Genomic DNA, 27,948 nt, shown 5'->3' with positions numbered 1-27,948 from the left:
ATGCAAGCCCTTTGGAGCAGGCCTTGAGCAGAGCCTCGGCTGGGGTCGCGCTGTCAGCGGCCCCTCAGGCGCTCGCGGGCAGCCCGGGCCTCAGAGAGCCACAGACGGGCAGCCCGGGCAGCGGTCGGCAGGGGGCCTGGCGCATGGCCATGGCTGTCGAGGAGCCCAGCGGGTCACAGCACACGGGTCCCCGCGATCCTGTGCCCATGGTTTTGTTCTGAAATACGTATGATTAGAAAAACCCTGGCGTCACCTGGTCTATAAGACCAAACAGGTCTGGGCTGCCAGGCCGGCCCCCGAGTGCCCCCACCCCAGGCAGCACCCTCACCCCCACCAGCCCGCCCGTCTGAGGAGGAGGAAACAGACGTGGCGGGAGCGCCACGGGCATGACAACACCAGGTGGCGGCGTACGGGCCACGGCGTCCCGAAGTGGCGCGGGCGTCACACACTGCAGTTATCACTCAGTGCCTTTTTATTGCCATTGGGTTTGTGACTGCTGACAGAGTGCCGGCTTGAGGAGCAACGGGTGGATAAAAACCGTGGCTGGGAAGTTCTTGTGAAGAGAGGGACCTGGCAGGAGCCAGGAGGACTCAGAACCTGACGAAGGTGGCGTCGATCTGCCGCACAGAGGGCAGGGCCAGCATGATCTTCCGCCGGTACTGGGGGTCCTTCTGCAGGGGGTTCCGCTCCAGGTACACCGTCTCCAGGCTCTTGGCCGCTTTCAGCTCATCGAGGTCGCTCCAGCTCTCAAGGAGATTGTCGTTCATCTGGAGGACACGCACACACATTAGGAAAGCCTCTAGGACAGAACAGCCCCGGGCCTCCCGGCCCCACATCTGAGCAGGAGCCCACCGACGCGCTCCAGTCCTCCCCACTCAGACGACAGCCTGGTGTCTTCCCCGGAGCCTCCTGGCACCTCCTGGCCGCCTTCCAGCAGCACTCCAAGGGGAACGCTCTTGCTCACACCCAGAACTTGGGCCACATCACCAAACGGGCTAATCCAAGCTAAGATCAACAGAGAAAAGACAAAGCAACACCGCTTACGAGCCCCGCCCCATCCCTAGGCAGAGCGTTAAAGCAGGTTCCACTGTGCTTCCTACAGACCACCTTGGTGGTTGTTCCCAAGGCCTGACTACGTGCTCTGGCCCTAACACGGCCAGTAGGGCAGATGCCACGCCAACTAAACGTCCATCTGTCCCGTAAGCTGCCTCTGGCCTGTCCCACTGGGGGCACTGCTGGTGTCTGTGAGGGAAATGCCCCCCACCACTGATCTCCCACTGCCCACGTGATGTCCCCAGGATATAAAGCTGGACGAGGGGCTCAGAGGTCTGAGCTGTACTGCTCAAAGCAGTTAGGGTCCATCCTCCTGACCGCCATGGCCCACCTGGAGGGGACCCGCCAGAGCTGGGCAGAGTTCTCTGACTTTTTAAACCACTGTCAAGACGAGGGCATGGCGGGCCTCTGGGTTCAGAGTACCCGTCACAGTGTGTGCTTCTGACCAGCTCAGTCCACACCTGTCCTGTGGATGGTCATGGCTCTTCCACGGGGGGCAGGGCAGGGGGCTCAGGGAGGTGAGCCGCCCGGTTTCTACCAGTTCCCAAAGAATACAGCAGAGGAACAAGTGAAAACAGATGGCAGAAGGGTCTCTGAAGGCAAGATGCACTAAGCGCCTGGCTGAAGGTGGAGGCGAGGGCTCAGGATGGGTACGCGTGTGAGGTGCTGTGCGGGCACGCGTTCAGCAACCAGCTCCCAGAGAAATCAAAAGGCCCTGACTTGACTGCCTGCCAATTCCTGTGGTGTAAATGCCCCGCCATGGCTGATTTTACGCTACCGACATCGGGTCCCTGACCACAGAGCTGGGATGAGGCGCACAGCTCCGACGAGCGAGGGCAAGTGGGCTCCAGCCTGTCACTGCTCACAAGGGTTTTGGATGACAGGAACTTTAAATGAGGGGCAAGCGGAAGAGCTGCCGGGAGCGCATGCATCATTACCAGCTTCGCGCCTGCCGGTCTGATCCCCCAGGTCCGGTCGTGCCCGTTCTAGAAAGCACGCTTGGAGAGATGGCGGCCCCGGGCCCCCCACGCACAAAGGCAGAGAGCAGGGGCGCTCCTCCCGAAGGACAGGGCGCAGACCTGTCCTCTGTGAACCTATGGTGGCTGAGGGTTTGGTGTCTTACCACTACTTTTTCTTAAGCATAGATCACATTTTCCTATTTGCACATCTAGTGATTTTGGATCAAACACTAGACATTGTGGATAATATGTAATAGAGACTGGATTCTTTGAAAAGGGTTGATTTTCTGTTCTAACAAGCAACTTAATTACTGGCTGATCACCTTTGGGCTTTGTGGGTTTGGTGTGACACACCTTGTCAGGGCCCCTCTAACTTGGTGGGGACCAGCCTCCAAACCCCACCTCCTCTGGAGATAGTCTTGAAGCCTGACTTCAGACTTTATTAGGGTGGGTTTGAAGTAGGTCAAATCTGAGCCTGTGGTCCTTACCCTCAGGAGAGGCCTTTCTGGAGTCTAGCTGGAGGCCAACAGTGTTGGCAAGATCCTTCTACTTGGGCAGGACTGAGCCGCCCTGCGTCCCCAGTGGTACTACTGGGTGAGCCTTGAGGGGGTGGCCTTGTGCCCAGACTGCTCAGCCCTCAGCCATGGACTGACAGGGGATCCCCACATGGACCTCTGGGGCCCCTTCTCTGCACAGCTACCCCCTCTCCAGGACCGTGTCTCACCATAAACTTCGATCTCTGCTTCTTCAGCTCAACCGAACTGCCACGCTCTCCTGGGGACGCAGCCTGTGCACTGCCCAAGCAGAGCCAAACCATCTTGGCGCTTCTCACGGCCGGAGGGCTAGCCTGTGACCAGTTCCACGGCCACGGCCAGAAGACTGTCTTTATTAACTTCCTGTGATGACACATACTTCCAGACCCAGCTGTATAAGGAGCCCTATTTTCACAGAACTTCTTGGGGGCCTCGTGTGCCACCAGAACCCAGGTCTTGGCCCTCGTAGAGGGACTGAGGACTGTGTCACGAGGGCCCTGACACCGAGAAGGCACTCTGCTGCCAGCCTGAGCGAGCGCCTACCCCGGGAAGGGACACCGGAGGGTAACTCTTTATGGACAGATTCTTAAATGTTATTCTATCAAGCATAAGTCTATCCACTCGTACAACTTGCGTGGCTCACGTGGCCCAGTGCCACGTGAGACGCCGTGGCCGCGCTGTCAAGGCCAGTCGAGAGAGAGTGCATGAAGGGGAGAATCACTAAAGGGCGCCTGTGCCTTAAAACACGCAAAATGTATATTCATTTAACAAAAGCATCAGCAGGGCACTGTTTAGAAGGAAGAAGTATTTTTGTGGCATCGTCTGCTTAGAGACGTCTCCCTGCCATCACGGCGGCGGACTCCGGCGGGAGTGCCCGGGGCCTCTTCTGTTTCACTACAGCTTCTCTCCCGTCTGCCACAGCACACGCTTCCGTCTCACACTGCGGGCCCGTCACCCGTCCGCGGCGCGGCTAGCTTTACAAACCCCAGATCTCAGCACTTAGGATGAGCTGCAGCCCGGCCTCAGGGCGGTTTTCTCCAAGATTCGGGGAGTGCGGAACTGGAACTTTTACACGGCCGGTGCAACACTGTAACGGCGTCTTTGATACAGTAACTTCTAGAGAGTCTTATCTTTGTGTCTTTCCAAAGTGGAACACAAAACCATTCACTTGCATTGTTTCCATACACATTCCAGGGTCTCCTGAGCCCCCGGCGGGGCAACGATATTATGCTCATGGAGGGAAAACTGATCGCCTTCATATTTTTCCTTTTAAGTTCTTCACGACGGGATATAAAGGAGCAGGGCTTGGGTGGGCCCCTTCCCTTCCTAGAGTATCTCCCCAGAAGGGACAATTTTTAGCCTCTTTTAATCTAGAACATTTCCCATACTCTAGCATAATTCCAGTAGTGGATTCAGGCAGCGCTCGTCCTTGGAGAGCCGGACGTCTGCCGTGTGTCACAGAATATCTGACGTTTTCCCAGCAGACTGCCCGTGGTTATCAGGACCAAACTTCACAGGATATGTTTCCCCGCCTTATGATGGTTTTTTGGCTGATATTTAGATAGAAAACATGCACTTAATTTCCCCCAAACTCAGTAACATCTTAAAAACAGAGGTGTAGGAGAATTCTCAAGATACATTTCATACACCACTGGTAGAATACCAAAATCACTCATTTTTTGAAAATCCGTAGGACATTTCAACAAGGGGACATGTGCTTTGTATGCTGCTGGCATCAGAAGAGGTGTCTGTGACTTCGGAGAACAGCAGGGACTCCGGAGAGAGCCAGAAAGGGCCTCCACGATAGAGGCCAGCCTTCTCACAGCCCTGTCACGCAGGCAAAACCCTGCTGCTTCTGCTGTACTTGTCGGTGAGACCCGCACACGCTCCCGGGCAGGGTCACACGTGGGCACGGATGCCAGGACCTCGGGCGCGGGGGACATGCTGTTGATTACCTCCCGTGGCTTCTACTGAGATCTTTTTCTCCTTGTCACGGGTCACATTATTCTGCTTCTTTGCACACTGAATACTGTGGAGGCTACATGACTTAGAGTCGGAGTTTTGTTGTCCTTTAAAAAGCGGTGTTCCGGCAGAGCCTAAGTCCTGCGGAGGCTTGGTCACCGGCTCTGGGAGAGTGTTTACCCGCCCCCGACGGGCGGCTGTGCCGGGCTGCTGACGGGGCCTCTGGGGTGTTTGGCATCATCCCTCCGCTCCGGCAGGTCGAATGCCAGGGCCTGCACGTGCTGTGTGGCGTCTGGAATCTCCACCTGGCCTCGAGTTCCCGCGGCTGCCTGCTGCTGGGACACACGAGCAGCAGTCTCCCTGCTGCTCACCTGCCCAGAACGTTTCAGCTCCCAGGAGCCCCAGCTCCGATTTCTGCCTCCTTTGTCCGGGACCCAGCCGCTGTGTCTGTGCCCACTTGTCTGTGGCAAGTGCCCCGAGCTGAGGGCCAGGGTGTGACCATGGTGCTCGCCCCGAGCCCACAGCCCGCGCACAGCTGCTCCCTGCGCTTGGCCGTGTCCGCAGCTGCTCGTGCTGACGGGAGAGGCCGATGGCCCTGCTTCCATGCCTAAGACTACCTCCAAATCCAAATTCAACATGACAGGTTACACTTGTTTGTGTCTGTATCTATTTTCTTGTATATGGAGTGTTAGGATCTGACTCACGTTAGTATACTTATTTATCCTGTAACGTATTTAAAATAGTTTCAAAATGATAATACCAACGTTGGCACGAATAAAACTAGCGAGTGACGTGCAAGATCTTTCTTCTGGGAGTTATTTTACAAAGGCCACAGTCAGAGCTCTGTTTCCTATGTCACTTAAATAATTCTTTCCTTTGTGTGGTTGTTGTACTAATTTGAAATACAGCTGGTCATTTGTTTCAGTCCGTTTGGAATTGTAAATTAAAAACATTTAGAAAACCAAACTATGCAAACAGATGCATTCAGAGAAGTCGCCCTCCACCTTCCCTCTCAGGCCCCATAGGAGACCATTTATGCAGGTTAACGCTTCCTGTGTTTCTCTTTGCAGCAATGAAGGAAAGAGGTATCTGTTCTTGCTTATCACTTTCTATACATGTCCACATGATCTCTTACTCTGGACAGCACCACTGCATGTTTGGGGCCTGTCCACGCAGATTTCTGGGAGCCGTGATGATCTGGCGAAGGAGAGACTATCAAAGGAGCTCCCAACTCCGCCGCTCTTCCTGCTTGGCCTCACAAGCCTCCCTGCCCGGGACCTTCGCCTCTCCCTCTGGAGGTCACCAATTTCTGATTCACCACTGGCGTTTCTCTTGAACTCATTCCCCTTTTCTGACCCTGCTGTGGCCGCCTCGGGCCAGGTCCACTCATGTGGCCATAGCGGCCGGCGAGGCAGTGGGGAGGGTCCCGGGCCTCCGAGGGCCTCCGCAGTCCTACCAGCATGAAGCATACTTTAGCAGCCACATGCTCACCTCCTCAGCTGTCACTGAAATACTCCTGCTTCTCCTTTTCCTCCGGGCATAAAAATGCTCATTGCTGAGAAGTGGGAAATACAGCAAAGTATTTAAAAAAAGGTAAGAATCACGCCCAGTCTCGCCACCCGAGGAAGACCACGGTCGATATTCTGCTCTGGGAGCCCGTCTACCTCAGTAGGGAGGGGCTGGCCTAAGTTTTCCCTCTTGTTCTCTTGGAATATACTTTTCTACACATTTGTTTTTCACTTAGCAAAGAAGTACATGCTTGTTATGGAAAACTTGGGAGGAACCAAAGAGTATGAAGAGAAACAGGAAAACCAGCTACACATTTACAATCCAGAGACAAGGGCTTCTCGTTTCTGCGTCCACACTTCTGGTCCTTTCTCTGCTCATGTGTGTCCACAGGCACCGAGTTCAACAACATCTCGATCTCCCCCAAAATACTTTGCATATTCCTTTTTCATCAACACTATATTATGAGCATTTTTCTGTAATTAAATCTCCTTTACAAACATCATTTGAAGGCCTTGTTTCACAGAGGCATATTTCATTATACGGATATATCATAATTTATTTATTATTCCCTAAGGTGGAAAAACTGTATGAATAATACAAACCTAAAGTTTCAGAAGAAAATCTGGGTAATTGTTTTTATAAGCTTTGGGTTTATAATCTTTTCTAAACTGGACACCAAACACAGAAGAGCAAGGAAAAGACAGATTTGTCTTTCTTCTTTGTAATCTGATCTTTTTCTTTTTTATAATAAACAGATAGACTTTATCATTAAAAAATACAACAAAGCTGTTGCCATTGTAAAACAACGAATCCTGATAGTTATGTATTTTGTACATAAATCTTTGAATTTCTCATCATTTTGTTAGGGTCTCGAGGCCCTGAAGACTCCACAGGTCCTGCGTGCTGACGCGAGTCCCGCCAGCGTATCCGGGAAGCACTGGCCGCAGCACAGACCACATTCCGGCAAAGGCTCTGCCCGCCTGAAGCCCAAACACCACAGCTCACTGTCTTAGTGTATTTTAACAATTAACGAAATAGAAAATGTTTTATGTATTTACAAGCAACTGTTACTTCTTACTCTGTGACTTGCCTGTTCATGCTCTACCCCATTTTTTTTTTAGGATTTTATTTATTTTAGAGAGAGACTGAGCAAGCGAGTGAGCACAAGCGGGGCGAAGGGCAGAGGCAGAGAATCCAAGTAGACTTCCTGCCGAGTGTGGAGCCCGCGTGGGGCTCGATCCCACAACCTGTGAGATCAGGACCTGAGCTGAAATCACGAGTTGGACGCTTAACCAACTGAGCCACCTGGGTGCCTCTCTACCCCTGTTTTCCTGTGGCACCTCTGGATGAGCTGTGTCTAATATATGGATATTAACCTTTAGCTCACATATTTGCACAAGCATGTTTTCCAATGGTACCTACAGGTGGTCTCTGTCCAACTGACCAACTTCCCCTCTGAAGTGCCTTCCTCTTACTCAGCCTCTTATGTGCAGGGCACTGTTCTAGGGGCCGCGATGTAAGAGTGAGCAAATAGATTCCTCTGCCCTCATGAAGCTTACGCACTGCACTAGGTGAGTGAGACAGAAAAATGAAAGTAAGTAGAGACAGGACTTCTACTTCAAGGGAGGAAGTAATTGGAGCTGGACTTGCCTTTCTGTAACAAGCTAGAAAATAGGACAAAGCACATGAAACTGCGGTTTGCGTATGTCGGACAACGGGCAACACAGGACAGGGACTCCCGAGAGCAGGAAAACAAGGGAGGGGAGCTCTGTGCCCACATGGCCTTCTGCCTGGAGGCCCTCTGTGGACCACAGGGGAGCCCATGCACAGCCTGCTGGCCACTATGAGTTGAGGCAGGGCTTGTAGTTTGGGGAGGCAGAAATAGCTGGAGTTCTTGGAGAGGAGTGAGCTATGTAGGGAAAAAGCTTCAGAGGTGCACCTACTGTCCCCTGGAATCTTAGACTGAAAGCTGAGTGTGGATCGGCCCAGGAGCAGCCACCACAGGCCATGAGCCGGACAAGGCCCGAGCTCATGCAGGGAAAGGACATGTTCGTGCTCCCACCAACCAGAGGCAGAGACCTCACTAAATGCCCGGGGCATTCACTAGATGCTCAGGATGGATCACAGCCTAGAAACAGAGCAGAGAAGGCTTCGAGGACAGGCTTCTTAGACTCACACTAATAAAGCTGCAAACAAGTCTCAAAAGGATCAAGGGGTGACTCAACCGTCTGCCAGATAAAAAGTCCAATACACTTTAAAGGAAAACAACAAAAATCCAGAGTCAGTAACTGAACATCTCTCTCTCTCTCTTTTTTAAGATATTTTATTTTTATGTAATCTCTAAGCTCAACATGGGGCTTGAACTCACAACTCCAAGATGAGAGTCTCATGCTCTCATGACTGAGCCAGTCAAGCGTCCCCAATAACTTACCATCCTAATGGCCAATAGCAAATACAAAAATTATGAGCCATGTGAAAAAGAAAGGCTTTAAGGGAAACACACACGTAAGGAGAGAAACAGAATCTACAAAAAGAGAACCAAATTTTTTTTAGAGTTGAAAAATACAACGTCTGAGAGAGAAAGTTGAGTACATGAGCTTAACAGCACATGAACACTGCAGAAGAGAAGATCATGACGTCCCCGACACGGGAGCAGAAGTCCTACAAGCGGGAGCACGTGACATAAAAGCTGGCAGACCCGCTGCCAAGCGCTGGACAACATACGCGTCACTGGGAGTTTTAGGAAGAAACTGGGGGAAGAAGGGGCAGAAAAATTTTTTGAGGAAATTATTTTCTAAAGTTTTCTGCATTTGACTTTGAAAACTATATATTCATAGACCCAAAAAGCTCAATAGCACATGACATGCAAGTGGCAAGAAAGACAAGTGATAAAAAGAACATAAAATAGCAGCTGGAGGGAGAAAGACGCTTTGCACACAAGGGAACAAGGACAAAAATGACGAACCACTTCCTATCAGAAACAGCTCGAACCGGGGCCCCGGGGCGAGTTCACAGTGATGGAAGGCAGCCCCCAGCACGCTGTGTGTCCGTACCGTCAAGAATGAAAGCAAAGCAAAGAGGCTTCTCCAGAGCAATCAAAGCTGGAAGAACTGGCTCCCAGCATGCTGCACAATAAAAATGCTAAAATTCTTCAGGTGGGAGGGAAACGCTACAGTGCAAACTATACAGAAGCCTAAAACATGCCAGAAATGGTAAAACAGGTGGGTTTTCTTGTTACTAAATTTCCTTTGGAGTGCCTGGGGGGCTGAGTCCGTTAAGCATCTGACTCTTGGTTTTGGCTCAGGTCATGATCTCAGGGTCGTGAGATCGAGCCCCGGGTCGGGCTCCACACTGAGCGTGGAGCCTGCCTGGGATTCTCCTTCTCCCTTTGCCCTTCCCCACCCATGTGCATGCTCTCTAAAAAAAAAAAAAAAAAAATTAATTTCCTTAAAAGATAACTGATACAGTGACATATCATGGGGTTTATAACCTATTAAAAGTAAAACATAAGCCAATATTAGCTGCTGGAGAGGAAAGGAAGCGTGCTCCTGGAAGGGCCTTACGTTATATGTGATGTGCTGTAATATTACTTGAAGGCAGACTGCGGTTAGTTAAAAATATACTTTGTGATTCCTAGAATAGTCACTAAAAGTCAAACATGCAGATATAAGCAAATATGTCAACAGTGGAAATAAAATGGACTATCCCCAAAATAATACCATTTTTCCCAATCTAAAAAGAAGGCAGGAAAAGAGAGATAAAGGAACAAATAAAAAACAAATAGCAAGATGGCAGCTTTAAACCCAACCATGACACAGAATGCAAGTAAATGTAATTGTATTAAATATAAGTAGGGTAAATACCTCGCTTGAAGGCAGAGATGGGTCAGACTGGATAAAAAAAGCGAAACTCCTGTGTTGTTTTAGAGAAATACATTTTACTTATTATGAATGAAGACAGGTTGAGTAACTGGATGGAAAAAGATACCCATGGAAACAGTAATCAGGAGAAAGAGAGTGGCCAGATTAACACAGAGAGGTAGACCTCAGGACAAGAACAGAGGGCAGTGAAGAAAAGGGACGTTCCATATGATGAAAAGATAATGCTTCAAGAAGACACTACAATCCTACATGTCTATGCAACTAATAAAAACCTTCAAAATACAAGAAGCAAAAGCTGATGGGGCTGACAGGAGAAAGCAAATCCACAGGTATGGCCGGGATATTTCAACAACCTTCTGTTGGTAATTGGCAGAACAAACAGAACATCAATAAACACAGAATTTGGGTGATTAAAAATTTATGAGGACTGGCTTCCCATTTCTCCTTCAGAGACTAGCTAACAGCTAAGCACACCCCATATGAGCACAGAAGGGTTTGAGAGCTCCTGGTTTGCAACCTCCCCCCCTGGAACGCACAATCCCGCCTGCTTCACAGGGTTGCTGTGATCAGGAGATCAGAAGACAGAGCTCCAGCTTCGAGCAACTGCCAGCCTGCCCGCCTCCCTGATGGCCGGGGTGCCCCACCGGGCCCTACCTGTGGTCTCAGCACCCCATGTCCCATACTCTTGTCCCTTGGCAGGGCACGGAGAAGGAATCACGCGTTTCAGAAACATGGCTTCAGGATCAGCTGGTGTCCCTGTCACCCAGGCCCTCTGCCACTGGGTTCCTCATTTGTCACTGGGTTCCTCTGTGTGGTTCCCTGGCCTATTCAGAGCCAAACCCCTTTGCTCTGACCCAAGCAGCCTATCCCCAGCTGCGCCTTCCTGCAGGGGTGGGCTGTACACTAGACCCACTGGGCTTGCGCTGGCTCACTGGTGCCCCTGGCCCGAGACCCTTTTCTGTCCTACCTCTCTCATTCTGGGTCTGGTGTCCCCAGATCTGCTGTGGCATCACAACTGGACACTACCTAAGACCAGTGCTATTAACGAGGGGCTGGGGACATGTTCACAGCAAGCGACCTGTTGGTATTTTAAGATGAGAAAAGAAGACCACACAGGATGTGAGCAGGGTCAGCAGCATGGCTAGACGAGGACAGATCCCGCCTTAGATTCAGCATGAATCCTGGTCAGACTGAGCACATCCAGGACAACACTCGGCTCATAGCATCACAGGGTCAGAGCGTGCAGGGATCCCTGCGGGGCCACCAGCCTGGGGATGGGCAGCACACACGCCTATGGGATCTGATGCGGAGGGTCTCAGTTCAGGGATCATTCTGCAATGCCTTTAGTGGAGTCAAGAAGTTAAGACTTCCTTCATCCTGTTTCTCTTCCTATTGCTTCTTATTGGCTCTGCGATACGACTCCCCAAAACCACACATCAGAGAAGACTCGGCGGAGCCCAGGAGGACGGACTGCACAAACCCAGCCGACTTCTCCTGTGGGGCATGTCCACACTGAACGCACGAGCTCCCGGCCAAGCTCCCAGTTTGGCAATTCCAGGGTCTCCCATCTGGAGTAACGTGGGGCCTGAGATTTTGCTCCTGGGTGACGCCGACGCACAAAGCCAACACCCAACTCTGAGACGGTGCCCGCCCCCCTCACCCTCCTGGGGGCTCCCGGCCGGCGCCCCCGCCCTCGCTCACGGCACCCCGCTCCGAGGCACCATTTCAACAGAAGCAACATCCACCCCAGCGTGTACCCACTTACCCAGAATTCCTGCAGCTCTGTTAGATGGCTGATGTTCTCAATCTTTTTGATTCTATTTGATGCAATGTCCAACATCGTGAGTTTGTTCTAAAATAAGGAGATAAGATTTTTCCTGAATTACCCCAGTTCAACGACGACTGTGTGACCACGCACATGGTGTCGGGGGCCAAGCTGAGAGCTGTGGGGCAAGCATCCTCTCCACCCTCGTGGCACAGGAGCGTGCTATCAGGATGGCGATGCAGGACCCCCAGCCATTTCACTCACACGCAGAACCCTCACAGCCCCCGCCCTGAATGCTCGTCACCGCTGGCCCCTGCTGCTCCCAGCCCCGGACTCCCGGACCCCTGTGCACCAGGGTCCCCATCCTGGTGAGATGCGTGGTCCCGGAAGAGCAGAGTGACACCTCCCTGGGAGCAGGGCAGGCCTGGGGCTCAGGGCGCGGCGGGGGGGGTTGCTCCATTGTGTGGGGGCTTCCGGGTGGGCTCTGAAGAAGGGGTGACACTTGTAGGCACATCTATTCAGTCTATCTTCAGGACATGCACAATACCTCAAAAATAATCCTCAAAACAGTATTTTTGTCTTCACTTAAGAGATGAGGAGCCCAGGGCTCGCCAAGGGAGGAAACCACCCAGGTACGAGCAGAGGTGGCAGAGGGGCACTGGTGGCCCCAGCCCGTGCTCCCAGAGGACACCCTTCTTCTGGGAAGAGGCCACCAGGAGGAAGGGGCAGAGAGGAAAGCCCAGGTGCTGAGGGAGAGCGGGTCGAGCGCCGGCCTGGGCTTTACGGCTGATAGAAGAGAGCAGGAGTGCTCGGCCCTACTGAGGACAGTGTCCGGAGCGACTGAGCACCCTCTGTAGGCCAGACGCTGTGTCCCCTGCTTCCAGCGTGTGCCCACCATCCCCTTCCTGAGGACGCTCAGCAGACAGTGTCAGCTGAGCCTGGGGAGTAATTTTTTAAAGCTCGGTTTCAAGATTTAACAGAGTTGAGTAACACTGTAGCAAAAATGAAGTCTGTTAAAGCTTGCATTGCTTGCTGAACCAGGTTTAATCAAACCAAACGACAAATTTTTCTAAAATCAGAAGGGAGGGGCGCCTGGGTGGCTCAGTGGTTAAGCGTCTGCCTTCGGCTCAGGTCATGGTCCCAGGGTCCTGGGATCGAGCCCCGCATTGGGCTCCCTGCTCCGTGGGAAGCCTGCTTCTCCCTCTCCCACTTCCCTCCGCTTGTGTTCCCTCTCTCACTGTGTCTCTCTCTGTCAAATAAATAAATAAAATCTTTAAAAAAAAAAAAGGGAAACATTTAGAAGTTGGTTGACAGCCACTGATAAGCGTTCACCCCTTCTTGTCTACCCATTTCTGACTGTAGATCCCTTCTTACATTTTCTGCTGCATTTGTGGGATTCTGATTTCAGATCCTCCTAAGTTTTAAGGGAAAGTTAAAAATTGTCTCAATAAAATAAAAACAAATCCATGAACACACATATCAGCCCGCAGGCAGCACCGTGCTGACTCAGAAGGGCTCTGGCCCTGGTCTCTGACTCCTTGAGGGTCCGCCCCTGCCTGTCCTCTCTGCCCCCGCAATGTCACCCAGCAAGAGCGCTGGCCAGTCACCCTCCAGGAAGCCACAGGGTCCACGCCATGTCACGTGGCAGCTGGGTGAGGAGCTCCTTGAGTAGCTTGTGTGGGGCCTGTCGTGCGTGCTCAGATTGCCGTGTGAGAGTGCAGCGTGACAGGAGCCCCCCACCTGGGGGGCTGGCGGGGCTGCAGCCAACAGGGACTTCGGGGAGCTCAGCAGGAGAGGGCGGGCAGCAGGCAGTGCCAGGCTGGGGCCGCCACCGCAGCGATCTCCAGCCCCCTGAGCCCATCCCGCGGTGCTTGGTGTCATCGGATGAGCGTGCTTCCATCGTGGTGCGGGCCCCGTGCGAAGGCTCAGCACCGGGGACATTGTGGCTGACAGGACTGGTCCTGGGCCTCTGAGCACAGGGACTCAGTTACGTGCTCGACACGGTCTTGTTTTTTTGGGGGGAGCTGGACAGTGTTTTGAAAGCTCATCCAAAAGCAAACCAGTAGAGAACTGCTTCAAAAAAAAAAGGAGGAACCGGGCTGGGCGGGGAGCGAGCACAGCAGACAGGCGTGCAGTGCGCAGTGACAGGCCGCAGACAACTGTGCGTGCGGGGGGGGCCGCGGCGGGGAGGGAAGGTGGCGTCGCCAGCGGTGCTGGGACAGGGGATTTGCCGCTTGGGAAAAACAAACATTTACCATTTACTTCCTTACCTCCCAGAACAAAAATAAATTCCAGATCAATTAAGAGAGAAAACCTAAATGAACATTTGATCTCCAATTGAACGAAGCCCTGAGGAGACTGTCACGTTGGACCAATGATAAATGTTCTAATAACATAATTACCTTTAAAGCCACAACTGCCTTTTTCCTTTTTTTTTTTCTGTTTTGTTCAGAGGCCCAACAATGATCTGGAGTTGAACCCAGACCACAGTGTAGCACGGCTACTGGAAAATTCTACACTCTCGCTTCTTTCCCATTTGCTGGGGACCTGCGCTCAGTGCCTGTGCTGCAGACACTACCCTCCCCCCACCCTGGGGGCCACGGGGTGGGGGCACCCACAGCTCGCCATGGGCGCGGGCCCCTCAGGCTGGACACCCCGTGTGCACGCCCCGCCAGCTGCGCTCTCAGGGCCTCCGCGGAGTCCGGCCTCTCACAACCCTGCCTCCACCCACCGCTCTGCGCCGCCCAAGTGCGCCCGGCGGGTACGCCAGTCTGGTAAGCTCTCAATCGGACTGCAAGTGAAGGAAGGCGACTACACTTACCACGGGCCAATTCTCACTCCTCGAAAATTCTAGGTAGTGGTAAAATGAAATTCAGAATGTGGTTTTCCCTCTAAAACATTATTAACGGTGACTAGACCCAGGGGCTGAGGCACAGAGGCCAAAGGAGCCTCTACTAAGACTGAAGTGCTAGGTTTACAATAACCAAAGTAACCATATGGTTACCTTTGCTGGCAATAAACAAAACAGAAAAAAAAAACCCCAGTAAAATTGAATGAGAAAAAGTCTTTTATTTGTGTTGAATACTGCAGGGAGGAAAAGTAGGCTTGCCCACAGGCAGCTGAGTGCCGCCTGCCCGCCCCGCTCAGCGCATCTAAGACTGTCCTGTGCAGGGCAGGAGCAGGGCTATCCCTGGGAGGTGGACAGGCCCTTCTCATCCCTGCGAGGGCGGCTGAAAAGCAGGGAGGAGGAGGAGGAAGGTGCGGGGACTCAGTTTAAAGCTGAGGTCCCATGGCCCCTGTGGTCTGGAAGGCGGTGGGGCAGGAAGTGCAGTGGGCAGGACGGGGAGGGAGGGAGAGCCGCCGACACCTGCCCCCCTCTGCAGGCTGGGACACCTGGGGAAAGGCCGTAGTGCCGCTGCGGACCGCACAGTGCACCCTGCCCCGGAGGTCCCGGGGCTGGCCGCAGCGTGGAGCACCAGCACCACACGCCTTCGCGGGGAGAGGGAAGACTGCACGAGCTTCATGTGCATCCCAGTGTGCGCGGGGATGGTCTCGACCATAAACCTCGAGAGGCAACGAGTCTTCTTCAGACCAGGCCTAACCCACACCGCCCCGGCCAGACGCGCAGATGTCTTACATTGTTCTCCAGGCCCTCGATGACCTCGATGCCGTTGTGGCTCAGGTACAGCTCTCGAAGGTTCACCAGGCTCTGCAGACCCTCCATCTTGGTCAGCCGGTTGCTCTGCGAGAGGGAGGGCCAACAGCCGTCAGAACAGCACGGGGGGTGGGGGGGGAGACAAAATGGCTTTTAGGGGAGGATACCTCTTGTCTAGAAGAGGCCTAACACTAGCCCTGCACTCCCAGTGTGCTGGAATGGAACTTGCTGGAGACAGAGGTCCAGATTCCGAGTCTGCTGCACTGGCTAGAATGCATGTGTGAGGGTTAGAGGCTTTTAGATAAAGAACACTTCCTTAGATATGCTTAGGGAAGGTGTCTACCCCCATAACTCAGCAATTCAAAAATGTCAAATCCTCTGAATACTTTAAAATAAATTACTTCTTATTTCTTTTAATATATATTGTAACTCAGAGTATACAATCCTTTTTAAATAAAGAGTCTGCATAGGGCGCCTGGGTGGCTCAGTTGGTTAAGCGACTGCCTTCGGCTCAGGTCATGATCCTGGAGTCCCGGGATCGAGTCCCACATCAGGCTCCCTGCTCAGCCTGGAGTCTGCTTCTCCCTCTGACCCTCCTCCCTCTCGTGCTCTCTGTCTCTCATTGTCTCTCTCACAAATAAATAAAATCTTAAAAAAAAAAAAAAAAAAAAAAGAGTCTGCATAACGTCTGCTTTATGAAAGGCACAAGTGATTTGGGGAGATCTGCCACGCCCAGGACATGCCACCACACCTTGCCTCAAGGGCCTGGCTCCACTCATCTGCTTCCAGCACAAAAGGTAGCGTGAACCCAGGCATACTCAGGTGCTTGCCCACTCGCAAACACAGGGCTCTGCTCTCCGTGAGGGCGCAGAAGCTTCCACCCACTGAGCCAGACACTTCAGGAGCCTTAGCACAAGCTCAACCCTCTTAAGACGACCCTGTGGCTAGAAACCACCCAGGGAAGGAAATTTTATGTGTATAGACGTGTAAGTCTCTGAAACCTGACATTTCAATTGCTCCCTGCTGGTGAAGGGAGCACTGATCCTGGACACGGGGTGTTGGGCAGTCCCGCCCCAGCTGGGGCGTGGCCAGATGGGCATGAAGGCAGGTCGGTACCTGCATACTGAGCACTGTCAAGTTGGTAAGTGCATCCAGGTTCTGAAGTTTAGTGATCTTGTTTTTCCCCAAAAACAAACTCTCCAGACTGGTTAACGTGTCAATATTTTCAATTGCCTGTGAAAAAGACAGGGTAGTAGTTAACACTGTGTGGCCCACCAGCTAGACCAGGGTAGGCGAGGGGCCTGGGCGAGGAGACACAGCTATTTGGACTGCAGCCCTGGGATGTGGGCCAGTTACTTGTCCACTCTGGAAATTCTCCAGTGAAATCTCACTTAAAAGGTGGATAGTCCAAGGCCTTGTCTCCTGGGCTCACCCCCAACCCTCACAGAGCTCGAGGTCAGGGGACATCCACAGATGAGCAGTCCCCCACCGAGTGCTAAAGTTCTGAGTTGACACGTTATCATGTAATTCCACGTAGGGTTCGTTAAAATGCATTCCAAGAGTCTAGGTCTCCCCAGAAGCAGCTCTGACCTCAGGATGCCACCCAGGATTCCTGGGAGCAGGCGCCCCCATTCCAAGGCTCTCTGTCCCCCGTCTCAGGGATCCACCACCCTCCCTCCTTGCCAGGATCCTGTGCTCCTCTAGTCAGCTGTCAAAGCCAGTGCCGGGCGGAGAGCCGGGGGTCTAGGACATGCTGACTCGACCTGCTTCCCTCCTGAGTTTGCTGCTGCCTCTCAGCAAGCTGTCAGCTTTTGCAGCACACACCGACCCACCAGCAGGTGCCGAAGGCAGGTGCATCCCACCTTGCACATCACAGCAGGATTGAGGATTCAGGGGGAGGGCATCCTTAACTGCTATTAGCTACGCTGATTTGTGATGAACCACCTTCCTCCTAGAAACATTGCAGAGAGAGACACTTGATAAAATGCCGACATCTGAGCCACTCTTCACTCTCTAGTTTCAAATGTGCTACTTTGCTACGGGGGCCATGTGACTGCTCACAACTGTCCCAAGAGGCACTCCTGGGTTTGCATCCTGCCCAGCTCTCAAGGGCCAAGCTGGCTGATTACAGGGTGCTGTGAACAATCAACAGCCAGATGGAGGCTGTTTGTACCACAGGAAGTGGGGGAAGAACTGCTTGGACAACTGGCTTCACTGGGATGTCAGGTGGGCATCGAGTGGTCTTCTGGCTAGCAGATATCCTCATTACTGTCCTGCTGACCCTCCCTCCTCTTTGCTGGCAAACCGCCGTCGCCACTCCCCCCACCCCAATGTCAGTCCTTCTGTGACCGCGTCTGTGTTTCCCACCGTGGGTTCTGCCCGGCAGCCATCGTCAGGTGGATAAAGGACCGCTCCTATGGACACCAAACCTCTTTCCCAAAGCCTCTTCTGTCTACTCTGCCCAACACTCCCAGAGGTCGGGTTGGACAGAGCGTGGCAGGATGTAAGGCTGCCGTGGGGCGTATCCCAGTTGTACGAAGGTGTCCAGGGAGGATGGGCCAACCACACACCAAGGTGCAACATGCTTCCTGCGGCCCCTGTGTGGAGGTCAGGTCTCTACAAGCCACCACTCTGCTGTGTCTGGGGTACTGTCGTCTCAGGGAGGCTCACCAAAGAACACAACCCTCAGCACATGGAAAACCAAAGTGCTTCCCTTGGGCAGAATGAAACTGGGATGCTTTGCTAAGGTTTAGGTTGTGATCTGGATGAAGAGCAAGTAAAATTTAGGTGCAGAAAAAGGGCTAGACCACAGAGTTTGAGCACATGTTCTTATTAACACTGACCTGCAGTTAGCATTCTCTTCCTGGAAAATAAAACCACAGCATAGGAACACTTAGCCAAGCACACACCTAGCGCCCATCACCGCCAGTCCCAGAGGCCAGGCCCCTGGCCACGCACCCGCACGCACCCGCACCTACCCGGATGCGGTTGGACCCCAGCTCCAGCATCTGCAGCTGGTGTAAGTTGCTTATGTTCTCAATTTTACTGATTTTATTGTTAACCAAGAAGAGCTTCTTCAGTTGCGTCAGCTTTTCAACTCCTTCAATGTTTCTCAGCAGATTGAAAGAAATATCTAGAATCCTGAGAATAAGCAAAACATTTCATTTTTAAATGAGCACAGGTGGCATGGAGCTCAAAATGCAACTAAGCTGGAGGCAGCCCCCCCACCAGGTGGGCCACACACCACCCCAGCCGCCCACCGGGGTCTCGGCACTGCGTCGAGGATGGAAATCGTGCTGGCCCCGGACCGGACTCATCAATGCCACCTGCGGAGCCAGGCGCTGGGCAGGACCCTGTGGCAGAGGTGGCCTCCCAGGGCTGAGAGCAGGGGCCCAGGGTTGGTTCTGGGGAGACTGAACAAGCCCCTCAGTCGTCCCCCAGACTCATGACTCACTCCAGCTGTGTTAGCGCCTCCAGATTCTCAATCTTCTTGATTTGGTTGTCATAAAGATCCAGCTCCCGCAGACTCTGTAACTCCTCCAGATTTTCAATGCATTTAATTAAATTTTGACGGAGGCAGAGAGTCTGAGGGATGAAAAAGGACAGTTGACATAGGCAACGGGGAGGCCATGAGATGCCAGCTGTGTTATGGGACCAGCCTTCCGGGGCAGGGGAGGAGGTTCTCATCCTCCTGTTGTCTTCTAGAAATGTGCTGACCTTGGAGAGGATGGGTAGACACCCAAAGGGAGGCTGGAGGCAGGCCTCGCACTGAGCAGACCTCGGTGGTGAGGGAGGCATTGGTCAGGGTTGGGGGTGTGTGCTGTTTCCCAGCAGAGCAAACTGCTAGTGGGCTCAATTCTTAACAAATTTAACTGCAACGAGGTAAGGACTACACAGTCCGGGGTGTGCTTAACTGAAGGCAGGCTCTGCACTGGCTCATTGGCTGGCCTCGGGGAGCGCCCACTGGCCTCCTGGACTGTGCTGTAAACCCCACCATGTTTAGGATAAAAAGTGCCGAGAGCAGCTCAGGACACAGGCCAGCAGCTTCTGCAGAACCGACCCTCAGTTGTCGGGGGGATGGGCTCTGGGGTGTCAGCATCCCCTCCACAGGAAGGACAGAGTCGCCCTCACCTTCACTTTCTTCAGCACCTCGAAGCCCTCAATCTTCCCAATGCGGTAGTGATTCAGATCAACATCCTGAAATGAAGAAGAAATCCAGCTGCAGAGAAGCATCTGAAGACCTGCTTCCTGGAGCAGGCGTGGAGGGGGGCCGGCAAGGTGGGTGCAGGGGAGGGTGACACCAGCGAGCCTGCAGGCAGGCGACAGTGACACACAGGAGAGCTGCAAGGTGCTCGTGGGCAGTTTGACACAAAAATGAGCAGTGCGTAAAGCCTCTCGCCCCATAGCCCCCTGAGCGCAAACACAGGCCTAGGCGCCCGCCGTCAACTACAGGCTTGGGGTGGGGGGTGGGGGTGGGGCACCAAGGTGATGCTTCCTGGTGGTCTCCTGCCTGCCTGGAGCTGCCAGCGTTCAGTGCGCGTCAGATGCCGGGGAGGTCGAGGCCCTGCCATGGACAAAGTAATCACCCGACTCACTCGTGCCACTTAGGTGACAAGGGCGGTTCATCGGCCACCCAACCCTCTGGTTACACAGGGCTGGGGTTTTAGTCACTGGTATTAGAAACAAGCAGGACACAAGGAGTCTGACCCAACCAAGCAGGGCTCAGATGACCTCGCCTAGGAAATCACTTATAATCTGGCACCTCCGTAAAAGATGCCCTTACAGTCAGAGTGGTCCATCACCATGCCCCCGCGGCTGCGTCCAGCAGGTAGCATTACCTCTGCATCTCTGTCCAGGTTGATGGTTTCCATATCCACAGGCAGCTCTTGTCCTTCTGAAAAAATGAGAAGGAAAAACAAAGCCCATTCAGAGCCTTAGTGTCCGTGACACTGGGACTTGGGCTGCCTGGCTCAGCGCTAAGTCACGCACAGCAGAAGCCACGGGGCGGCACTCGGAGGCTCCGGATGGCGTGGCAGGGTTAACGCCCTGCTCGTCATGGTCACCTTTCAAGCATTCAGATGTTCCTGAACTCGGCTCCTGGCAAAGGTCTCCAAACTTCCATCTGTGCCACTGAACTTGCCAGGAAAGGAAATGTAGCCTGAAGCTGTTTGCAGGAAGGAGGGGTTTGGCCGATGGAGCCTCAGGTGAGCCCAGTCAGCGGTAGGGGATCCGCCCAGAGCTGCCCAGCTGGCAGCGGCCTGCCCTCTCCTTTCTTGTCTGTGGCAATCAATCAGACCATCTGAATATAGCTCCTGCTGGGCATGTCAGATGTTCTAGGATGTGCCTTTTATTGCTTTGAAAAGTGGCCTCTTTGTCTATAAACACTTATCTTTGCAAAGAGGAAACCAAAACAAAGCACAGCTCGACAGAGGGACTGGAGAGCCCTGACCGATTTAAACACACTTCTCCACTGGAGGCACGAGCTAATCCCAGCAGAGGCTCCCCGCCCCCCCCCCTCCCCCCTCCGCCCCAGTGCCAGGGGAGAGCTGTGAGATGCGCTCAGGCTGCGGAGCTAACGGCCTGGAATCAGTTGCTTCCTGGCCTTCGTTTCCCCTAAGCTGACGGAAGTGTGTGTGTCTAAAAACAGCTCAATGCTTTAAAAAAGTGTAACAGTGATTCTTGGATTTCATCAACTGTCTGACAATTTCTCCCCTCAGTCTGCTTGTATTAGGATCTGAAGAAGGCCATATATTGTGACTGGATGACATTTCTCTAATGTCCCTTTTGGCTCTCCGAGGAAACTGGGCCGCCTGGCTTGCCACGCTTCTGGGGAGCGTGTGGTTGCTGCTCTCCTGGAAACCGGCTGTCCCCACGGCTACTTTTGCCTCGCTCCTGCTACCCCTCCCCTACAGCAAAGCTGCATCTGCTTCTGCTGTGGAACGGGCCTGCGGCCCTCAGACCTCACGCTCCCGGCGCCTCCGGACGACAGGGGTCCGCTCCGTCTGCTGGCCAGCCTGGCCCCTCGACTGGAGGCTGTAGAGGAGTGCACTTGACAGCGGATGGACCAGCTTAACAAAGCAGCACTGGCTGGCGCTGGCTGAATTCAGTCTCCTCACTACACCTTCTCCGTAACAATCAACAATGGCTAGTCAACAAAATATGTCATTTACTCTAGTTTATTATTTACTAGAATTATTTGCTCTACCTTTACAAGATATCAACCAACCTAGGAATGAAATAAAAGGAGTTGGGGAAAACCAAGAGATCTACCCAAATTACTCCTCACCCCCAGACACACAAGTGCAAGGTCCGTGAAGTCTGGAAGCTGCGATGAGAGAGGCAGCACAATGAAGGCAGGTGTCCAGACGAGCCAGCGTCCAAACCAGGACACCGTGAGAGTGCGAGCAGCGCTGCAGCCACGCACGGCCGGGGGGCAGAAACCAGGCCTGGGCTCCTTAGCACGGGTGGTCACACAGCTTACTGGGGTCGTGTCTGTAACGTGCCCGGCACTCAGGGCAGGCCCCTCAAAACAACAGCTTAACCTCTGCAACAGCTGCCAGCCTAGAATGTTTCCCCAAATGTACATGTATTCATCTTCTTCTTTTCTTTTTTTTTTTAAAATAAGTTACGGAAAATAAGTGAAAGGTAACAGTTGACACGTTTGAATTTTATTTGAATTTAGGACTTAAATAAATACAGGTGGGAGCAGAGCGAGTCCCGGTTTCTCTCAAGGACTTATAAAACTGCATATTTCCAGAGTGCTTTTTTTTTTTTGGAAGATTTTATTTATTTATTTAAGAGACAGCACGCGCAGGAGCAGGGGGAGGGGCAGAGGGAGAAGCAGGCTTCCCGCGGAGCAGGGAGCCCAATGTGGGACTCGATCCCAGGACCCCGGGGTCATGACCCGAGCCGAAGGCAGCGGCTTACCGACTGAGCCACCCAGGCGCCCACCCCACCCCCCGCTTTAAGATTTTTCCAGGGTGCTTTTAATCAGCTAGTAGCCTGAAAGAACGCTGGATTTGGACAAGCTGGGTTTAAGTCCAGCTGCTCTACTTTGTCACCGTGAGCCCCCGGGCGAGCCACCGGGAGCCCGCGCTCACCACCCAGGGAGAGAAATGGCCAGGACAGGGCCCCATCAACTCTCCAGTCCTCCAAAAGTGCCGGATGTTCAGATGGGAGAGCAGGTGACGCTCCCACCCGCTTGGTCTTTCCGTGACTCAGTTAGACATAACGAAAGCTTTCCTCCATCACTCCCGTGTACTTATTCCGCCCACGCTGCTTCCAGAATATCGACTCTGGAGCTCCAAAGTAAACGTGGCTGATACTTTGTGGTAATCTCCCTTTGCCTTAAAATTAGGTTGCCATAGTTACCAATCATCTTCACTGGCACAGAGCACAATGTTATTTTAAAAATTAGTTTTGTTTTTTTAGAATTTGTGGGTTTTATTACCATAAGGGTAGAGCATGACTATTACTACCTTAAAAGTCCATACATTGTGTATAAATCTAGACAATGCAGAAGGTACATCCTCTCAAACCTGTTATTCAGAGACCTTCAACTGCAGTTTGATGTTAGTTAAAACTTTAAAGTAGATTAAAACTTACAAATAATTAATAATTCTAACAATATGACTTTAACATGCATACTGTTTGGAAATGTGCTGTTCTCACCTAATAATGTATCTTGGACATCTTTCTGTGTGTTCACATGCCCTCTCTCATTCTTTTCAATGTAAATCGATTTTTCTAACCAAACCAATAAAGATCACGGTTGGGGAGGGTGAAAAACCACCATTATGGACTGAGAACTTACTTTTCTCATCACTTTTTAATCTTACTTTAAAACTTACTTTTTAATCACTAAAACAATAGGAGGCTGCTGAGATATTTTCTGCATGAAACTATTTTCCTAACATCTTGGCAATTTAGAAGTCAATCCTCAGGCCTCTCATATGGTGAAGCACGACTTAGAAATGACTTTTCTAAAATACTAAAAGTGCTATTCTGAAATTGGTTTACATTGCTATGATAGGAAACAAAAGCACTGTCAGCGAAAAAAAATTTTTTTTCCAAATCTCGCTTTCTGAATATATGGTTAATAAAACAATTTTCTGGGTGTGTTCCAGATGATACTCCAGTACTAATGTTATTAGTAGCATTTGCCTTCAGTGGAACTCAAAAAAAAAAAAAAAATGCATCCTGCTTGCAAGCGCCATAAACGAGTCAGCTCACGAAGGGGGTGCCTCGGCAGGCTCACTGCTCCGAGAGCACACGGCCACCAGCCCCCACTGGGCCTCTAGTGCTGCATCAGCAGATCAAGAGTCAGCCAAATGAATGTCCCTCTCGCATAGCAGTCCTCCCACGGCCCATAGCAGTCCTCCCACGGCCCTCTCCTCTCCACCACACAAGGTGGTGGGGTGGGGTTGGGCAGATCATATGCAACACGGCCGCACCCTCCCCCTTAGAGAGTTTAAGGCTCTTAACTCGGCCTGGTACCTTCTGGGTCCTCTTCCCCCTGCGCCTCTCCATCCTTTAGGCTGTGCTCACTGAGGTCCGCCACTATACCGCTGCTCTGCTTCTTCCCTTCCTCATCGCCAGACTCTTCAGATTCGACTCGCCTGTCAACTGAGCCCACACACATCAATAAGAATTCACAGCCGCTTTATGTGACTCCCTGAAGAGCATTTAACAGACGGACATCCAGCTGTAAGTCAAAAAGACTTCATCGAGAAACATTTATTGAAGTCAGCTCAACAAACACAAGTGTCTTTCCTGTCTTGGGCACCACATGAGGTGTACAGTGGTGGGGACAACTTGTGTGGGGGAGGGCAGAGCAGGGAGGACACATGGGTACTAAGATGATTAACATACTCTTCCTGCCCTCAAGGAAATTGTGAAGAAATCCCAGGTGTTATAAAAGCCCTGGATCATTTGTGACCAAGCGTACTCATGAGTGACACAGTGAAGCACCTCCTGTGTGGCTCGCTTTTGGCCTGGACGTCCACGTAGAGGGGACCATTGTGACCCTTCCACCACATACCTTCATCCATGCTCCACTATCCATTTGGCCAAGAAAACCAGCCCAGTTCACAGGCCCACGTTCTGAAAGAAATCAAGACTAACTCAAATCAGACTGTGGGCAGAGGGGGGGCTGTAATGAAAAAGGAGGAGACAGCCAATAGTGCCAAATGCCCCAAATAAAGGTCACTGGTGCCACACATCTGCACACAGCAATACCAGCTTTGAAAGGCTGGTAAATAAATATTTTTTGAATTAATAAATATGGCAATGACTAAATATGGCAGACTGGTAAAAATTCTTTGGTAAGACTGTCAAATAATTTTCCTTTTTCCAGCTTTTTTCATGATCTACCTTGGAAGTCTATCTCGAAGAGCTGAAACAGTAATAAGTTACTGGGAGTTATCAACAATACTGAAAGTATTTTCTTTCCTGACTACAGTTTGTCCACAAAGGGGTGTGCTCTTTGAGGAAAGGAAGTTTTATTTCTTCTTTGTATCTCCTCCTGGGCTGAGAAAAGTAGCACCCAGGGAAGGAGTGCTGGATAAAACCAAGTCCTTATGAAATCCACCTCCCAAACCTCCAAATCCATTCCTTCTTCCCCACCCTGGCAACTGCCTGGGCTCTTGTCTGGCCTCCTAACTGGTCTCTCTGTGGCTTTTCTGGCTCTGTCTAATCTATTCTGCATTGCTAGAGAATCTGATGTGATTCTAAAATCCAAATCTGATCTTTGACTCCAAAAGTTTTTACTTTTATTTTTTTAAAGATTTTATTTATTTATTTGACACAGAGAGAGAGAGGGAGAGACAGAGAGAGCACAAGCAGGGGGAGTGGCAGCAGGCAGAGTGAAAGGGAGAGGCAGACTCCTTGCTGAGCAAGAAGCCCAAAAGATGCGGGACTTGATCCCAGAACTCTGGAATCATGACCTGAGCCGAAGGCAGACGCTTAACTGACTGAGCCACCAAGGCGCCCCAACTCCAAAAGTTTTTGGAATGCCAGTCACTCCTGCTGAGATTTCGCCTTGCCCATAGAGACACAGGCTGTTTGCTTTTCCAAGCCTCACTCTCCTCATCTGTACAAGGGGGCTAGGATAGGACCCACAGACCAGAGGTGCTATCAGGACTAAAGTAGAAAAGGCACAGAAGCAGTCAGCATGTGCATGACATGGAGTAAACACTTGGTAGTTAGTTATTACCAGGCACAGGGCACTCTGTGGTCAAGGCTAAGAGAGAGCAAATTCTACTGGGTGTGGTGTGGCTGTGACCAGGGTGGCAGGGACTGAGCTAATGAAGGGCAGTCAAAGTGAAATGTGGGACTCTATCCTGAAGGCAGCAGAGGGTCTGGAGCATGAGACAGTAGATCCAAATACAAGGCAACTTTGGGATACTGGGAACAATGGGCTGGTTCAAAGTATTGGCAGTGGGAATGGAAGAGGTATTGAAGACCTGTAGATATTAAGGATATAAAGGCATCAGATTAATTGGATGGGTGGGAGTGGGAGAGAGAGAATCACCTACATTTTGTATTTGCCATTTACCAAGACATGGAACCAGGTGAAGCGGAAGGAGTAGTCTGGGAGGAGGGGTGTCGAGGAGGGGGGATAGGAAGAGGTGCTTCCTTGCTTAAAAAAGATCCAAGGCCCTTCACCAAGGTACTCCACGACCTTCTCTTGCCACCCTCCTCCAACAGGACTGTCACTCTTGGTCAAATGTTCTTCTAAACCACTTTCTTTCAGAGCACTTTGCTTTGGCTTTCTTAAACTGAAATGATCTTTGATGTTTCTCCAACCTGGTGATTTGTAGTTATCCTTCAAGGTTCAGATCAGAGCTGGATTTGGTTGGGCAGCCATCACTCCAAACACACCAGCTCTTCCTTCGCACCCCACCGCCCATCCTGCTTCCCTAGCACTTTACACATAAGACAGACGCTTTCTGCTGGGGCTCTGTACCTACCCCCACCCCCCCAACCAGTGGAGACCAAAAGCATGTAAGCACTCGAAGACATGACGGACTCTCCAGTCGGTGTGTGTGTGTAACTACATGCACATATAATATGCAAATGACTTTTTTCAACAAAACTAAAGAGTTGAATTTAGTCTTTTGGGAACTATGATAGCTTTGAAAGCAGGCTTCCGCTGTTTAATAATTCAATCTCTCGGCTCCTTTCCACCCCTTCCCCACAACCCATTCGCTTACGAGAGAACCCTTCTCCACCCCCACCATGTTCACCCATGAGCCGACTCGGGCAGGCCCCACGGCGCCCTGCGCCTCAGTTTCCCCGATAGCTGCCCGGGGGACAGACCCGGCGGCCAGGCTCAGAGGTTCGGTGCGAAGCTCCCACCAGCCGGTGGACACCCGGGCAGCCGGACCAGCGTCGTCAGTACCCACCCACCCGCCCGCGCCGCTGCTGCCCCCCCGGCCTTGGGTTTGGCGCCTCCCGGCCGCCCGCGCTTTCCTGGCCACTGCAGCCTCCGCCCGGGGTCCCCGGGTCCCGGGCCGCCCCTGCCCCGCCGAGCCGGCTGGCAGCTGTCAGGGCGCGGCGGGGCCCAGGTCACGGCCAGAGGCGGGACGGCCCGTTTCTCTCAGGCAAGGCCGGTGCGGGCCGCCGCCCCCCAGCCCGCTGGGCCCTTGGGCCGCCGCCCCACGGAGCCGCTCACCCTCCATCATCTCCTGCGACTGTTGCTGGCCCGCGCCGCGTTCCGCCGCCATGTTGGCTGCTCTTCCCCTTTCCGGAATCTGTCGCCTCAGGCCCCTCAGCCAATCAGGGCTCCCGACTCAGTGCGGGCTCAGCCAATGGAATCCCACCCCAGGTTTGAACCTCGACGCGCCTGCGCAGCCTCAGCGCCTCATGGGAATTGTAGTTCACCCGAGAGGCCATGCGAGCCTCAGCCGCAGGAGTAGCCAGCCTCACCTCCTCGGGACAGGTAATCTGAGAGCACACCGGAGGCTTCTGGAGGCGAGGTGCGGGGAAGAAGACAGGGGCGGTCGGGGCCGCACGCACGGAACCGTGGCCGCAGGGGAGCGGAGAGAAGAATCTGGGAGATGCTGGGGGCACGTGGGCTCGTGGAGGGTCTCTGCGTGGGGCTGCGAAGTGCGGGCCAGTCGAGTGCGTGCCGGCCCCTCCGGGCCTCAGCGGCTGCGTCTGGACACTGGCCGACTTCGTCCCGACGTCGCCGCGCGGACTTAGCCCGTGAGAAGGGACCGCCTCCAGTTAACGCTCAGCGCTGGGCGTCCGCGCTCGTGCCGGGGTGGGAGCCGGGGCCAGGGGCCGGGGCACCGGGGCGCCAACTCCGTCCGCAGGTGCGGGGACAGCCTGTCGGGTTCCAGGACGTCGACCCAGCCCACTGCGGGCCGCAGCCTCCGTCGGCCCCTCGACCCCACGGGCGTGCCTGGCCGTGAGGGAGCCTCCTTGCGCCCCTCGCCTTCGAGGCCTCAGAGAGGGTAGCTGCGCGCTGCTCACCCTTCGGGATTCGGAGACCGGAGGAAACGGAGTCGGTCAGACCTGGCGGGCGGAGGCGCCGTCTCTTTTGGTTCCTCCGAGGCGCCGTAAAGGGAGTCCGGTGCGTCCCTAGCAACCGTTTGCGCGGGCTTCTCCGCTAGGGCCCGCTGAGTCC

The 27,948-nt window shown here is 52.8% G+C and overlaps 2 protein-coding genes across 8 annotated transcripts in view; one reads left to right on the top strand and one right to left on the bottom strand.

Annotated features, from left to right (window-relative positions):
• Positions 1-454: 454 nt before the first annotated feature.
• Positions 455-27,740, bottom strand: PPP1R7 (protein phosphatase 1 regulatory subunit 7). Of its 7 annotated transcripts, none has more exons than XM_036085607.2 (10): positions 26,992-27,740; positions 23,802-23,942; positions 20,156-20,211; positions 19,449-19,514; positions 18,772-18,902; positions 18,296-18,458; positions 16,434-16,550; positions 15,300-15,404; positions 11,663-11,749; positions 455-767 (listed from the first exon to the last, which is right to left on the bottom strand). In XM_036085607.2, exons 1-10 carry the CDS (start codon positions 27,041-27,043, stop codon positions 591-593), a joined length of 1,095 nt encoding a protein of 364 aa, XP_035941500.1. In that variant the 5' UTR covers positions 27,044-27,740; the 3' UTR covers positions 455-590. The 7 variants fall into 7 exon arrangements, with proteins under 7 accessions (XP_035941500.1, XP_035941501.1, XP_035941505.1 ...); XM_036085608.2 differs by having other exon boundaries at positions 23,814-23,942; positions 26,992-27,589; XM_036085609.2 differs by lacking the exons at positions 455-767; positions 11,663-11,749 and adding exons at positions 14,712-15,226; positions 24,358-24,419.
• The window catches only part of PASK (PAS domain containing serine/threonine kinase), a 38,244-nt gene continuing 37,501 nt past the window's right edge, over positions 27,206-27,948 (top strand). The window contains exon 1 of the mRNA XM_078071600.1: positions 27,206-27,258. Coding sequence (XP_077927726.1) covers positions 27,211-27,258 — 48 coding nt within the window. The 5' untranslated portion in view covers positions 27,206-27,210. The remainder of the gene's footprint in view (positions 27,259-27,948) is intronic.

The sequence above is a fragment of the Halichoerus grypus genome, chromosome 4 (assembly GCF_964656455.1).
Source record: "Halichoerus grypus chromosome 4, mHalGry1.hap1.1, whole genome shotgun sequence".
Taxonomy (NCBI): Eukaryota; Metazoa; Chordata; class Mammalia; order Carnivora; family Phocidae; genus Halichoerus; species Halichoerus grypus.
Note: the sequence above shows the minus strand (reverse complement) of the source record. Positions and strands in the feature narration are given on the sequence as shown.